We start from the raw sequence: 15,503 nt of genomic DNA on the forward strand, positions 1-15,503 counted from the left end.
CAGCATGTGGGATCTTCGTTGCCACCTGTGGGATCTTTGTTGCAGCATGCAGGCTCTAGTTCCCTGATCGGGGATCGAACACAGGCCCCCTGCATTGGGAGCGAGAAACCTTAACCACTGGACCACCAGGGAAGTTCCTGTCAAACATTATGCTGAGTGTGTCTGTGAGATATTTTTGGACAAGATTAACCTTTGAATCAGTAGATTGAATAAAGCAGATGGCCCTCTCTAATGTGAATGGGCCTCATCGAATCAACTGAGGACTTGAATAGAACAAAAAGGCTGAGTAAGAGAGAACTTCTGCTTGACTGGTTGAGCTATGGTATCAGTCTTCTTCTGCTCTCATACTGGAACTCACACCATTGGCTCTCCTGGTTTTCAGGCTTTCAGACTAGGATGGGAACTACATATCAGATCTCCTGGTCTTCAGCTTGCTGACTTGGGACTTCTCAGCCTCTATAATCATGTGATTCAATTCTTTATAATAAATCATATGTATATAATGCATATATGATTAGTATTAGTATATATATAATGTGATTTACAAAGTCAGTAGACTTTGAGTAAAACAGATTCTTCATAATTCTTCATAATATTCTTCATAACGTGTGTGGGCCTCTTCCAATTAGTTGAAGGCCTTACGAGAAAAGACTGAGGTCCCTCAAAGAGGAAGGAATTCTGTCTCCAGACTGCTTTCAGACTCAAGACTGTAATTTCCAGCCTGTTGGCCTGCCCTGCAAATTTCAGACTTGCCAGCTCCCACAATCTTGTGCGTCAATAAAATGTCTCTATTTTGGCCCACTCTTACTGCCCAAAACATGTTCATAATATTCCTTTATTTTTCTTTTAATATCTATAGACTCTATAGTGATGTAAGCTCTTTCATTTCTGATACTGGTCATTTGTTTGTTCTTTTTTCCTAACCACTCTGGCTACAGGTTTATCAATTTTATTTATCTTATCAAAGAACCAGCTTTTGAGTCCACTGATTTTTCTCTATTTTCCCGTTTTCTACTTCATTGATTTACATTCTGATCTGTATTATTTCCTTTCTTGTACTTACTTTTGGTTACATTTGCTCTTATGTTTCCAGTTTCTTAAAGTGGAAGCTGAGGTCATCATTAGGGAACTTTCTTCTTTTCTAAAAAAAAATAATGTATAAATTTCCATTTAAGTGCAGTTGTAGTGGCATACCACAAGTGTTGATGTGTTGTGTTTCCATTTTCTTTCAGTTCAAATTACCTCCTAATTTCCCCATTTGATTTCTAAATATTTGACCCATGGATTATTCAGAAATGTGTTAGTTTCCAAATATTTTTATATTTTCCAGATATATTCAGTTATTAATCTATAATTTAACTCCAATATGGTAGGAGAGCATATTTTTAATGACTTGAATGTTTTTAAATGTATAAGACTTCTTTTATTGCCCCAAACATGGCCTATTTTGATAAATGTTCCATATGCACTTGAAAAAATGTGTATTTTGCTATTGGATGGGTAGAGTGTTTTATAAACATTAGGTCGAGTTGGTTGATAACTGTTGTTTAAGTGTTTCATATCCTTGCTCATTTTCTATTTGTTCTACCACTATTGAGAGAGGGTGTAAGATCTCAAACTATAATTGTGGATTTGCTTATTTCTCCTATGTATTTTGCAGCTCTCTTACTTGATGCATAAATACTTAGGATTTTATGTCCTCTTGGTGAAATGACTCCTTTATCTGTTATGAAATCTTTTTTACCTGATAATATTCTTTCTTCTGAAATCCATTTTATCCCATATTAACATATCCATTCCAGCTTTCTTTTGATTTATTTAAGCATAGTATATTTTTTCATCCTTGCATTTTTAACCTATTTTTGTCCTTATATTTAAAATGCATTTCTTATCAGCGACATATAGTTGGGTTTTTTTTTTTAAAATTCAATCTTACAATCTATACCTTTAAAACAGAGTGTTTAGTCTACTTACACTTAATGTGATAATTGATGTGACTAAGATTACGTCTATCATCTTCATTGTGCTACTTCTGTTCTCTGTCTCATTTGTTCTTGGTTCCTCCTTTTTAAAATTATATTTTTCTTCCTTCATTTGTATTGAGTACTTTTTTTTTTTTTTTTTTTTTTGCGGTACGCGGGCCCCTCACTGTTGTGGCCTCTCCCTTTGCAGAGCACAGGCTCTGGACGCACAGGCTCAGCGGCCATGGCTCACGGGCCCAGATGCTCCGCGGCATGTGGGATCTTCCCAGATCGGGGCACGAACCCGTGTCCCCTGCATCGGCAGGCGGACTCTCAACCACTGCGCCACCAGGGAAGCCCTGTATTGAGTACTTTTTTATAATTAAAAAAATCTCCTTTGTTGGCTTATTGGTTATAAATGTTTCCTTATTTTTGGTTTCTTTAGCATTTAAAATATACATTTCTAACTTTGGTTGCTTTAGCATTTGTAATACACAACTTTAATTTATCATAGGCTACCTTCAAGTAATATTATACCATTTACATATAGTATAAGAGCCTGACAGTGGTCTGCTTTCATTTCTCCCCTCCTGGCTTTTATGCTAGTATTATACATTTTACTTTATACATATGTTATAAACCCTATAATATACTGTTACTCTTTATGTTTAAGCAGTCAGTTATCTTTCAAGGATATTTAAGTTATGAAAAACACTTTTATATTTACTCATGTATTTAGCATTTCTGGTGTTATTCATTTTTTTGATTCTTTCTTTCAGGTAAATTCAGTCCTGCTACTTTACCTTGACCAGAAACAGAAGGCCCTGGATTGGATGCTGAATCAGAAACAAAACATTAGATATAAAAGACTTAATTGAGACAATTGGTGGAATTTTGAACATGGAGTATACTTTATATATTATTACACTACCTATGTTAAATTTTCTGATTTTGAGTATTGTACTGTGGTTATGTAAGAAATGTATCCTTGCTCATAGGAAACCTACACTTAAGAATTTAGGAGTAAAGGGGAATGAGTCCTATAACTTACTCTCGAGTGATTAAGAAATTTCTATGCATAACATACACATATATAGGGAAAATAATGATGAAGCAAATGCAGCAAAATGTTCATGACTGAAGAATCTGAGTGAAGGAGACAGTTCTTTGTCTTATTTTTGAAAGTTTTTTTAATGTTAAAATTATTTCTAAGTAAATGGATAAAATGAATTACAGTAATAATGGCAAAACTTGTCTTTGGTGTTAGAAGTCAGGACAGGGCCCAAAGCAATCCACAGATTTAGTGCGATCCCTATCAAATTGCCCATGACATTTTTCACAGAACTAGAACAAATAATCCTAAAATGTATATGGAACCATAAAAGACCCCAAATTGCCAAAGCAATCCTGAGGAAAAAGAGCAAAGCAGGAAGAATAACCCTCCCAGACTTCAGACAACACTACAAAGCTACAGGAATCAGAACAGTGTGGTATTGGCACCAAAACACACATACAGATCAATGGAACAGAACAGAAAGCCCCCCAAAAACCACACATCTACAGTCAATTAATCTTCAACAAAGGAGGCAAGAATATAAAATGGGAAAAAGACAGTCTCTTCAGCAAGTGGTGTTGGGAAAGTTGGACAGCTGCATGTAAATCAATGAAGTTGGAACATACCCTCACACCATGCACAAAAATAAACTCAAAATGGCATAAAGATTTAAACATAAGATACGACACAATAAAACTGTTAGGCAAAATATACTCTGACATAAATTGTACCAATGTTTCTTTTGGTTGGTCTCCCAAGACAATAGAAATAAAAACAAAAATAAACAAATGGGACCTAGTCAAATTTATAAGCTTTTGCACAGCAAAGGAAACCATAAACAAGACAAAAAGACAACATATGGAATGGGAGAAAATATTTGCAAATGATGCAACAGACAAGGGCTTAATATCCAAATATACAAACAGCTCACACAACTCGACAACAAAAAACCAAACAACCCAATCGAAAAATGGGCAGAAGACCTTAATAGACATTTATCCAAAGAAGACATACAGATGGCCAATAAGCACATGAAAAGATGCTCAACATTGCTAATTATCAGAGAAATGCAAATCAAAACTACAATAAGGTATCATCTCACACTGGTCAGAACCCTGTAAAAAGTCTACAAATAAAAAATGCTGAAGAGGGTGTGGAAAAAAGGGAACCCTCTTACACTGTTGGTGGGAATGCAAATTGGTACAGCCACTATGGAAAACAGTATGGAGGTTCCTCAGAAAAACTAAAAATAGAGTTGCCATATGACCCAGCAATCCCACTTCTGGGCATATATCTGGACAAAACTATAACTTGAAAAGATAGGGGCTTCCCTGGTGGCGCAGTGGTTGAGAGTCCGCCTGCCAATGCAGGGCACATGGGTTCGTGCCCCAGTCCGGGAAGATCCCACATGCCACGGAGCGGCTGGGCCCGTGAGCCATGGCCGCTGAGCCTGCGTGTCCGGAGCCTGTGCTCCGCAATGGGAGAGGCCACGGCAGGGAGAGGCCCATGTACTGCAAAAAAAAAAAAAAAAAAAAAAAATCATGCTGGGGCTTCCCAGGTGGTGTGGTGGTTGAGAGTCCGCCTGCCGGTGCAGGGGACACGGGTTTGTGCCCCGGTCCAGGAAGATCCCACATGCCGCGGAGCGGCTGGGCCTGTGAGCCATGGCCGCTGAGCCTGCGCGTCCGGAGGCTGTGCTCCACAACGGGAGAGGCCACAACAGTGAGAGGCCCGCGTACCACAAAAAAAAAAAAAAAAAGAAAAGATACATGCACGTCTATGTTCATAGCAGCACTATTTACAATAGCCAAGACATGGAAACAATGTAAATGTCCATCAACAGATTAATAGATAAAGAAAATATTATATATATATAATGGAATATTACTCAGCCATCAAAAAGGATGAAATAGTGCCATTTGCAGCAACCTGGATGGACCTAGAGATTATCATACTAGGTGAAGTAAGTCAGAAAAAGAAAGACAAATATCATAAAATATCGCTTATATGTGGAATCTAAAATATGATACAGGGACTTCCCTGGTGGCACAGTGGTTAAGAATCCCCCTTCCAATGCAGGGGACACAGGTTCAAGCCCTGGTCCAGGAAGATCCCACATGCCACAGAGCAACGAACCCCATGCGCCACAACTACTGAGCCTGTGCTCTAGAGCCAGTGAGTCACAACCAGTGAACCCCGCATGCCTAGAACCTGTGCTCCGCAACAAGAGAAGCCACCAGAATGAGAAGCCCGTGCACCGCAACAAACAGTAGCCCCCACTTGCCGCAAGTAGAGAAAGCCCGCATGCAGCGAGAAAGACCAAACGCAGCCAAAAATAAATAAATTAATTAATTAAAAACAAATAAATAAATAAAATATGATGCAAATTAACATAACTATGAAACAAAGAGAAACTCACAGATATAGAGAACAGACTTGTGGTTGCCAAGCTGGGGCGGGTAGGGGAGGGAAGGATTGGGAGTTTGGGATTAGCAGAGGCAAAGTATTATATATAGGATGGATAAACAACAAGGTCCTACTGTAGAGCACAGGGAAGTGTATTCAATATCCTGTGACAAATCATAACGGAAAAGAATATAAAAAAGAATAGATAGGTAACTGAGTCACTTTGCTGTGCAGAAGAAAATTAACACAACATTGTAAATCAACTATAATAAAAATTTTAAAACAAAAAAATAAAAAGAAGTCAGGATGGGGCTACTTTTGAGGAGGGGAGTAATAATAGAGAATGGGCCTTTAAGGGGGATTTCAGGTGTTCCTAATATTTTGTTTGAATTCTTGGTGTTTATATGGTTATATTCACCTTATTTTTATTTCTTGGTAATTCATTTATCTGTACAATTATACCATGTACACTTTCCTATAGTTTTTTATTTTTCAAGTAAAATTTTTTAAGGCTAAAAAAAAATCCGTTCAGGTATAAAACTTTAGGATTTCTCTGTCTTCTTTCCTGAATCTTTGGTGAAAGGTGTCAGATCAGCGTGATGCCTCCTAGGTGGTCCTCCTCCTTATTTCAAAAGAGTAGTTTCAGTCCTGTAGTGTACAGCTGGTACCTGAGCCCAAAGTAAAAATTCACTTTATCTGACGTCTTCACCAATGGCCCCAAACTGCCACTTCTCTTGGGATTTACTGACTTCTAGAAACTGAAGCTAAACTTTCAGTAAATTTGGGCCAATCCCACTGGATAGGCAGAAAACATAGTTCAAGAAGATCTAGAAGGTGGAGAAATGCAGTCAAACTCAAATGCTCTGAAGAGACACCCCAAATCCCTGATAATAAAATGGCCACATGGGCTTCCCAGGTGGCGCAGTGGTTGAGAGTCCGCCTGCCAATGCAGGGGACACGGCTTTGTGCCCCGGTCTGGGAGGATCCCACATGCTGCGGAGCGGCTGGGCCTGTGAGCCATGGACGCTGAGCCTGCACGTCCAGAGCCTGTGCTCAGCAACAGGAGAGGCCACAACAGTAAGAGGCCCGCGTACGGCAAAAAAAAAAAAAAAAAAGAAATGGCCACATGAATAGCATCATTCTACAAATTTATTCTACTGTCATTCCCTGGGACCAGTCAAATAGAAATCACTTGGACAAGTGGTATGAAGAAAATAAAATTGGGGAAAATTCTATGTGGGGTTTTAGTTAATGCAGTACATTTGAAAGGAAATGAAATTTGAAATACTGTAGACAAAATAGTGTTTCATGTTTGTTTTAATATTTCTTTGATTTCTAGTGATGTTACATATTTTTCATATACTTAGTGACTAATTGTACTTTCTTTTTTAGTATTTACTTAAAATTTTTTGGGGGGGCTTCCCCGTTGGCACAGTGGTTGAGAGTCCGCCTGCCGATGCAGGGGACACGGGTTCGTGCCCCAGTCTGGGAAGATCCCATGTGCCGCGGAGTGGCTGGGCCCGTGAGCCATGGCCGCTGAGCCTGCACGTCCGGAGCCTGTGCTCAGCAACAGGAGAGGCCACAACAGTGAGAGTCCCGCGTACTGCAAAAAAAAAAAAAAAAAACACTGGGGGGGAGCTGCAACAGGTCTTAGTTGTGGTAGGTGGGATCTTTCATTGCAGTGTGGACTTCTCTCTAGTTGTGGAACACGGGTTCCAGAGTGCATGGGTTCTGTAGTTGCGGCACACGGGTTCTCTAGTTGTGATGCACGGGCTCAGTAGTTATGGCACCTGGGCTTAGTTGCCCTGCGGCATGTGAGATCATAGTTCCCCGACCCGGGATTGAACCCGTGTCCCCTGCATTGGAAGGTGGATTCATAACCACTGGACCCCCCAGGGAAGTCCCTGTACTTTCTCTTTTATAATTACATTCCAATATTTCTAAGACAGGAATTTTTTCTCGTTTTTTTTTTTTGTTTTTTTTTTTTTGCGGCACGCGGGCCTCTCACTGCTGTGGCCTCTCCCGTTGCGGAGCACAGACTCCGGACACGCAGGTCCAGCAGCCACGGCTCACGGGCCCAGCCGCTCCACAGCATGTGGGATCTTCCCGGACCAGGGCACGAACCCGTGTCCCCTGCATCGGCAGGCGGACTCTCAACCACTGCGCCACCAGGGAAGCCCTTTTCTCGTATTCTAACAGCTTTGAAATTGGATCTTGTAATGCATCTTAAAGTAAATGGTATGTCATAGTTTAATTGTCCATATATTTTCTTTTGCAATAGTAAATAGAATATTGAGGCATCTGGCAGTCCACTGCATTGTAGATTGAATGAAAAGCTGCAGCAGGATATTCTTTTTCTATTTTTATTGCATGTTAGATGTACATCTTTCAACTGATTTGTAAGAGCAGTTTATCAAGAGTGTGAAATCTGTCTTGTAATTATTAAATATATTTTCTCAGCTTGTGTTTTAACTTTCTGTTATATCCTTTCTGGTTTCTGCCTTTTGTTTCATGCTATATCAAATTATGTTCTTTAAAATATTTTATTTATATTCTAGGTAATTGATGGTTTACTTTTTAAATTTACATGCTGAATTCATGTACCATTAACCTTATTTTCTCAAATCATTAACTGAACATTCCAAACTATCTCCATTGTTTGAAATAACAATTTTAAAAAATAAATTTATGCATTCATTTATTTTTGGCTGCATTGGGTCTTCGTTGCTGCACGCAGGCTTTTCTCTAGTTGCGGCCAGCGGGGGCTACTCTTCATTGTGGTGCACGGGCGTCTCACTGCGGTGGCTTCTCTTGTTGCAGAGCACAGGCTCTAGGCACGCGGGCTTCAGTAGTTGTAGCTCGCAGGCTCTAGAGCGCAGGCTCAGTAGTTGTGGCGCACAGGCTTAGTTGCTCCGCGGCATGTGGGATCTTCCCGGACCAGGGCTCGAAACTGTGTCCCCTGCATTGGCAGGCAGATTCTCAACCACTGCTCCACCAGGGAAGCCCTGAAATAACTATTTTAACATATACTCAATTCTTATGTATTTGGATCTGTTTCCGTTCTTCTTTGAAGTCAGCACCAAACTTTTAAATTGTTTATAATAATATGCATTTCCAATAAAATTTCCTCCCTATTCTCTGAGGTTATATATTTCCTGATGAAGTTTAAAATTATTTGTCAAGGAAAACAAAACCAAACTCTCAGAAAAAAATTGTCATTTTGATTTAACTTGTTAAGTTTTATAGTTTCCTGTAAGAGTAAATACAAATATTAAAAAATTGTATTTTCCCTGGTTCAAAAAGGGGAAAAGATTTTCCTCCCCTCTTTTCTTAGAGCATTTCCTTGAGAAAACTTGTAACTGAAATCCTTTTTTCTGTCCCTTTGAGATGCATGCAAATCTTTTAAAAAAGTAAATAAACCTCTTGTTAGTTTTACAACCCAGGAATATCTTTGTTAAAGGCCTTGGAGCTATGTCTTTGAAATGTAAATAAACATTAAGGAAGATAGCACCCCATCTCCCTGTGTCTGTGGTAAACTCCTAGGCTTTTGGCTACAAGTTGTAGCTACTTGCTTGTCACAGAGATGTAAGAAACTTTACTTTTCATTTGGATAAAGGCAATTAAATAATAGAAATGGCCACCCCAATTACCGTGTGAATTTAGGATGAACAATGTGTAGTAAATGGTGTTGTCAAGTTCTCTTATCTTAGTACATAGAAAGGGTTGTATCTGCCTAGCTACATAAAAGTGTGATATTTCTGTCTGCAAACTCATTAGCAGATTGCCTGGAATGCGCATTGCAGTCTAGTTTAATGCTTAGTTCATTAATAAAATAATTAATAATTTTTTCTTTCTCCATTTGTGGAGAGGATTTTCTGGGTTGGCAAGAGACTATTTTTAATCATTTCCCCAACACCTCCCACCCAGGATATTGGTGTGTGTGTGTGTGTGTATACAGATATGCACACATGGGCACACATTATTCAGATATGTATATATATTTTCTCTATATGGATTCCACATGTTTTTTAAGTTAATTTTATTATAAAAATTTAGTATTTTTGTAATTGAGAGGAAACATTTCTATTGTTGGCCCAGAGTAAACTGATGTCATAAAGTTAGATCAGAAAATCAGCATACATTCAGTATGTATTCCTTAGTGAAGTAATAGTCAAAATATATTATACCATTAGCGTAAAATTTGAGTAAAAATCTCAGAAGAGTGTGCACCTAACATTAAGCGAGGTTTATTCCTTTTGTAAAGTGGGATGTGTACGACTCGTCTTCTGTTTTAGCTTATTCATGTTTTCATCACGTTTCATGTATCATTTCCATAATTCTGAAAGCTAATACTCCTAAAATAAAGTCAGCTGTTACAGGGTGTTATTCTTTGAATGTACTACTGTACTTAGTTCCGAGTACTATCTTTCGATTACTATCGATAATGCATCGCACTACCTCAAGGTAGCTTCCTGCTTTCAAGCGGGTGGCCAGTTCTAATCCGTTACCACTGCGAGTAAGGAAATGACCGGGCCGGCAAAAAACACTCGGACCGCGGGAAGAAGCCTACCCTCTTGACGTCATCCGAAGTGGAGGCGCCGGGAGGCTCCCGGGACGCGCAGTGCCTGCGTGGGGCGCGGGAGTGTTTCGCGCATGAGCAATTCCACCTCCCCTCAGCAGCCGCCATTCTCCGTCTCGCTCCCCGGCTGGGAGAGGACTCAGGCGCCTCCAGTCCGCTCGGCGCCGCGGAGGGCGGGGCCTGGAACCTGCGCGGGCCGGGAGCTGAGGCCGAGCCCCTGCAGGTGTGTCGGAGGCTTCGGTGCGGGCGCTAGGCCGGGGGCGGGGGGAAGCCGGTCTCCGCGGCCGCGCCGAGTCGGAGACCCTGGCAGCCGCCCCCCTTCTCTGAGCGCCGGACTGGCCTCCGAGGAGGACTGGGGAGGAGGCCAGGCAGGGGGCCTGGCGCGGAGGCTGGCTGTCCGCAGTGCGGTTCCTCCCCAGAAGCCGTGTTTCTCGACCTGCGTGAAAGGGGCGGCTGGAGGAGGCCTGGGGCGCCGGGCATAGCGGGATGTACGCGCGCGAGAACAGCCGTTTGTGACGTAGATGCCAAACCCGTCACGTCGGCTCTGGCGCGTGGGCGGCGCTGGCTGCTGGAGACGTGGGTTGTAAAGCCTGAGGGGCCCTGGCTCAAGGCCAGCGCCCGCCGGTAAATGGGCAGGTTCATCTGGGTACGACTCGGATACTCATCTGTAAAATTATAATAGCCTTTAGGGCGGTTTCTTGTATTGAATAGGGTAGTGTATATAAAGTACGATAAGGATTCAATAAAGGTGAGCTGCTTTTCTCATTAAAAGGTATGCTGTTCTTTTCATTATTGGCTCATTTAATCATCTTAATCATCATAACCATCCTTTGAATCCGTATTTACCACCTCCATTTTAATAAATACAAGTACCGAAGGTTCAGAGAGATAACTGGCTTAGCCATCATTAGCAGGGATTTGTTTTACTCGTATTTCATGCTGCTTCCCACCCTAAAATCCACAGCCTTGGGTTGTATTTAATCCAGTGATTGTCCCTGAGCAGATTAGAGTTTAGTGGACCTAATCGTACAATGTAGTATTCTATTTTCAAAAATTCTTGAGGCTTCCTTAGAACTCCTGTGTAAAAGGTTAAGGCCTTTCCTGCATTCTCTAACCTGTCTCTATACCCAGACGACTGTTACACATGTGAATTTAAACCATAGTTGAAACCCTGAATTTTAAGTTTTACTGGAGAAGCTGAGAATCCTATCCAGGCCAGAGGGGAAATGGGACAGACTTTTTTAAGGATGAAAACTGTGATTTCATCCATGCTCCATATTATGAAGGTGATATCATAATGCCTCTGATTGGATGGTGTATCTAGGCTTTAGTAAGTAGGCATCGTGTAAGTACCAGGGCAGCTGGAAGTGGTTTCTTCTGGTTTCTTCTTCCTCGGCATTTTGGCATCTAGTTACCTTTTGCTCCCCATGTGAAGTGCCTATTTTGGGATTATGATGCCAAATTGTTGTTTTAGAAGTTATATTTGTGTTAGTGTCAACAGTTTAGATGGCCATGTCAGAATTCATCAAGACCTAATTACATTTTACTCTAGGCCCCAGCCCAGGGTTAGAGGGGACAGTGAATTCTGGGGTTCTGTTGGATTTGTGGTACTGAATGAAGACTTACAGAATCAGAATAGTACATGATTGTTTAAAATTACCTAATTCCTTCTCATGTTAAAGATAATAGCATAAGTGGGAAGCAGCCACATAGCACAGGGAGATCAGCTTGGTGCTTTGTGACCACCTAGAGGGGTGGGATGGGGGGGTGGGAGGGAGACACAAGAGGGAAGAGATAATGGACATATATGTATATGTATAGCTGATTCACTTTGTTGTACAATAGAAACTAACACAACACACCATTGTAAAGCAATTATACTCCAATAAAGATGTTAAAAAATAAAGATAATAACATAGAAACTAAGATAGTCACTAGGTTTGTTAATAGCAGAGCTTAGCATAGAACTGAAGCCTCCCTGTCACTGTCCCATACTTTAGTCAAAATAGGGTTTTTGGAGAAGTGATTTTGGAGAAACTGAAATTTAGAGAGATGAAACATCTTATTTTCGAGAGCTCTGAAGACTTTCTAACCTTGTGGGGTTTATAGTATCAATAGGAAAAATTGTTATGACATGTAACTTAAAAGATTTTCCATATCAATAGACGTTTCTCTTCAACATCATTTTTAATGTCAGCATAGGGTTCCATACTTTGGATATATATTATATACCTTCCTTAACTAATCTGCTATTATTGGACATTTAAGTTTTATATTCTTTTGTGTTATTTAGTAATGGACATATAATTTTCAAAACAGCCAATATGAAAGAAATGTTTAGGTTCAAAAATGTCCCAGATTCATCAAGATTATATGAGAGTCACCAGTGGTCAGGTGGGTACTCCTTTATCATGGTCCTTCCTATTCCTTCTCATGGCTCAAAGAGACATTTTCCCAGAGGTTTATCTTTTACTAAAATGTTGTATGTAAATTTCTCACAGGTGATTCCTGACTGCAAGATAAGGTCTCTTATGACTTCTGTCTTCCAACTTTCCCTGTGCTGACTTCATAGTTTCTATACTTTCCAATAGCAGCAGAAAATGAACAAGTTCCGGGTGAGTCATTTATTTACCTCTTAACTTTATTTCACTCTGTGTGTGTGTCTTTTCAGTGAATTTTATGAAAGAGAGCCCATATATTAAATTAGAAAAGTGGAAATTGTTAAAAATCACCTTCAGGGAAAATACTGTTTGAATACAACAGCAGTTCCAAGGTGTGGTCTGGGAGCCCCAAGACCCTTTCAGAGGGTTTGTGAAGTCAAAACATAATACCAAGATGCAAATTGCCTTTTACACTGACGACATTAGCAATGATGGTGTAAAAGCAATAGATTGCTGCCTATCTGGCATACATCAGGGTGATGACACCAATGACATTGTCTTCCTCTGCAGTAGTAAAAAAACTGCCACCTTTACTTAAGGATATCCTTGATGAAACAGTAAAAGTTACTAATGTTATTAAATCTTGACCCTTGAGTACAAATCTTTTTAATATTCAGTGGGATGAAATGGCAAGTTCACCTAAAGTACTTTTGCGGCATACTGAAGTATGATGGTTGGTTGTCTTGAGGAAAAGCACTTGTGTGATTGATTTGTGAGCTCACCTAGCCACTTTTTTTCATGGAATATCATTTTTATGTGAAAGAGCAACTGGCAGACAAACTACGGTATTCACATGGTATTCAAACATTTTCTCAACAATGAGTGATGTGAGCCTGTCATTTCAAGGAAAATAACTTAGTATTTGTTGCTAATATTAAAAGTTGAGCTTTCAAGTGAAAATTAGAATGTTGGAAAACTTGTGAAGTTGACAAATGCTGATACTTAGAGACTTTTCTGATGAGATTGGTAAGGATATTAACAAATGTGATTCTTTAATATTAAATAATAAAATGTGTCAACATTTGAGTAATATTTCTGATGTATCCGCTCAGAGGCAAACTCAAGCAGTTTAAGAGGACAGAGTGTTAGAAATGAGGAACAGGTAATAAGTTGGTTAGGGAATGCCACTCTAAAAGGTAATATTTGAGGAATCTCTTGAATTAAACGAGAGAGAGCCAGGTAGAAATCTGGAGGAAGAGCGTACTACATATAGGAATAGCAAATGCATACACCCTGAGGCATGTTCCAGAAACAGTATTTAGGATACTGAAACTAGAGAAAAGTGAACTTTGGGGAGAACAGTAAGAGGTAAGATCTAAGAGGTAGAAGGGAGTAGAATATATATGACTTTGTAGGCTGTAGAAGACATGAATTTTGATTTTATTGGTTCATTAAATATTAAAAAAATCATACTTTATGCAAGTAATGTACATACATGTATATGTATAATTTAGGGAATACTGATTAAGTAACACCACTGTATCCCATATCTGGCTTAAGCAATGAAAATTACTAATTGAAAATTGAAGCCCCTGTATGCCCTTCCTTAATCTCATCCCACCATTACCCAGAGAAAAGGAATCCTGAATTCTGTGGTAACCATTTCTTTGCTTTTTAATTTTTAAAAACAAAACAGGGCTTCCCTGGTGGCGCAGTGGTTGAGAGTCCGCCTGCCCATGCAGGGGACGCGGGTTCGTGCCCCGGTCTGGGAGGATCCCACGTGCTGCGGAGCGGCTGGGCCCGTGAGCCATGGCCGCTGAGCCTGTGCGTCCGGAGCCTGTGCTCTGCGACGGGAGAGGCCACGGCAGTGAGAGGCCCGCGTACCGCAAAAAAAAAAAAACAACAAACAAACAAACAAACAAAAAAAACCCCAGCATATTTAGCAATTAATTAAATGCCCAGCCCTTTGGAAAGCCCTTGACATAGTTTATCTTAACATAATCCTCACAGCCAACTTTTGAAGTGTTGTTATTATTACTATAACATAAATTTCCAGTGTGGACATTATCTATTATTAATTAGACATCATAGCCTTTAGGCCTGATGGTGGAAAAAAAGAGACTCTAGAAAAATTTAACCTATTCTACGGTTCTGCTTTGGTCAGTCTTGAACACATTTATACCTTATATATGAAAATTTCCTTATCCAGCATTTGTTCAGGTGTGGCACATGATGTTTTTCTTACCTTATGCTCTGTAATTAATTGCTGAATGGTCAGTCTGGAACAAAAGAAATAACTAGTGAGCCCCTTTGTTTTTTGAAGTAGTTTTAAGTACAGTCATCACTACCTACTCTTGGAAAAATTTATTTTGTGCAGATAATTGGATTTTTTTAGGCATTTTGGCCAGATTAGAAAGTCTTTTTTATTCCTTCTTGCATCTCTCAAGTTCTGCTGCCATCAATTTCTGCTGTTTGAAAACATTCTTTATAGTTATTGTTTCTATTCTGCTTGCTTGCTTGTTTTAGTGAGGGTCTGCTGGTGGAAAATTCTCAGTTTTCTTTATATGAAATATCCACGAAGAGCTTTTTCACTGTGTATAGAAATACTGGTTGACAGTTCTTACCTTTTAAAACACTGAAAAGCATTCATTGTCTTCTACTACTGGTACTATTGAAAATTCACCTGTTACACCTGTCACACCTTTGAAATAAATTTGTCTGTTTGGGGCTAGCTGCTTTTTAAGATATCTTTTATCCTAGTATGTTTATATCTATATTTCTTTTTATCCTTATTAGATTTACTGTACTTCCCTTGGATTGAGTATTTGAGTATTTTGTGTATTACATTGTATCTCCTTTATTGACTTTGAAGCTTTATTTTTGTGTGTTATTTTGCTTATTGCTGAATCTGGAGGTTACAACATGCACCATTAAAATAATGGTGTCTTCAAATACTGTATTCATGAACAGTGTAATAAACTTTTATCAGTATAATTCTCTTTACAGCCTCCTCACCCTGTGGTCCTTGTCTTGTATCTCACTTATACATATATCTTTAACCTCAAATACTTGTTATTTTTGCTTTAAACAGTATTCATCTTTTAAAGAAACGTGTGTGTGTGTGT

At 39.7% G+C, this 15,503-nt stretch overlaps 2 protein-coding genes across 10 annotated transcripts in view; one reads left to right on the forward strand and one right to left on the reverse strand.

The window, feature by feature from the left end:
• Nucleotides 1-15,503, reverse strand: part of LOC308616200 (putative zinc finger protein 487) — a 121,126-nt gene that overhangs the window by 38,011 nt on the left and 67,612 nt on the right. The window contains exons 6-7 of one of the 7 annotated variants that reach the window (XM_081232369.1): nt 14,624-14,657; nt 1,064-1,141 (exon numbers count right to left, since the gene is read on the reverse strand). The exons of 4 other annotated variants lie outside the window; for them this stretch is intronic. In XM_081232369.1, the coding sequence (XP_081088495.1) occupies nt 14,653-14,657 (5 nt within the window). In that variant the 3' untranslated portion in view covers nt 1,064-1,141; nt 14,624-14,652. Of the gene's footprint in view, nt 1-1,063; nt 1,142-10,226; nt 10,663-14,623; nt 14,658-15,503 lie in introns of those variants that run through there. 2 more of the 7 variants (XM_081232370.1, XR_014015708.1) reach the window with 2 other exon arrangements.
• The window catches only part of ZNF25 (zinc finger protein 25), a 418,016-nt gene continuing 412,506 nt past the window's right edge, over nt 9,994-15,503 (forward strand). For all 3 annotated transcript variants that reach the window (XR_014015762.1, XM_081233315.1, XM_081233314.1), the window contains exons 1-2: nt 9,994-10,220; nt 12,499-12,612. Coding sequence is in view for 1 of the 3 variants with exons in the window: in XM_081233314.1 (XP_081089440.1) it covers nt 12,598-12,612 (15 nt within the window). In the remaining 2 variants the exon portion in view is untranslated. The remainder of the gene's footprint in view (nt 10,221-12,498; nt 12,613-15,503) is intronic.

This window comes from Mesoplodon bidens (genome assembly GCF_964165515.1).
Source record: "Mesoplodon bidens genome assembly, chromosome: 1".
NCBI classification, from domain to species: Eukaryota; Metazoa; Chordata; class Mammalia; order Artiodactyla; family Ziphiidae; genus Mesoplodon; species Mesoplodon bidens.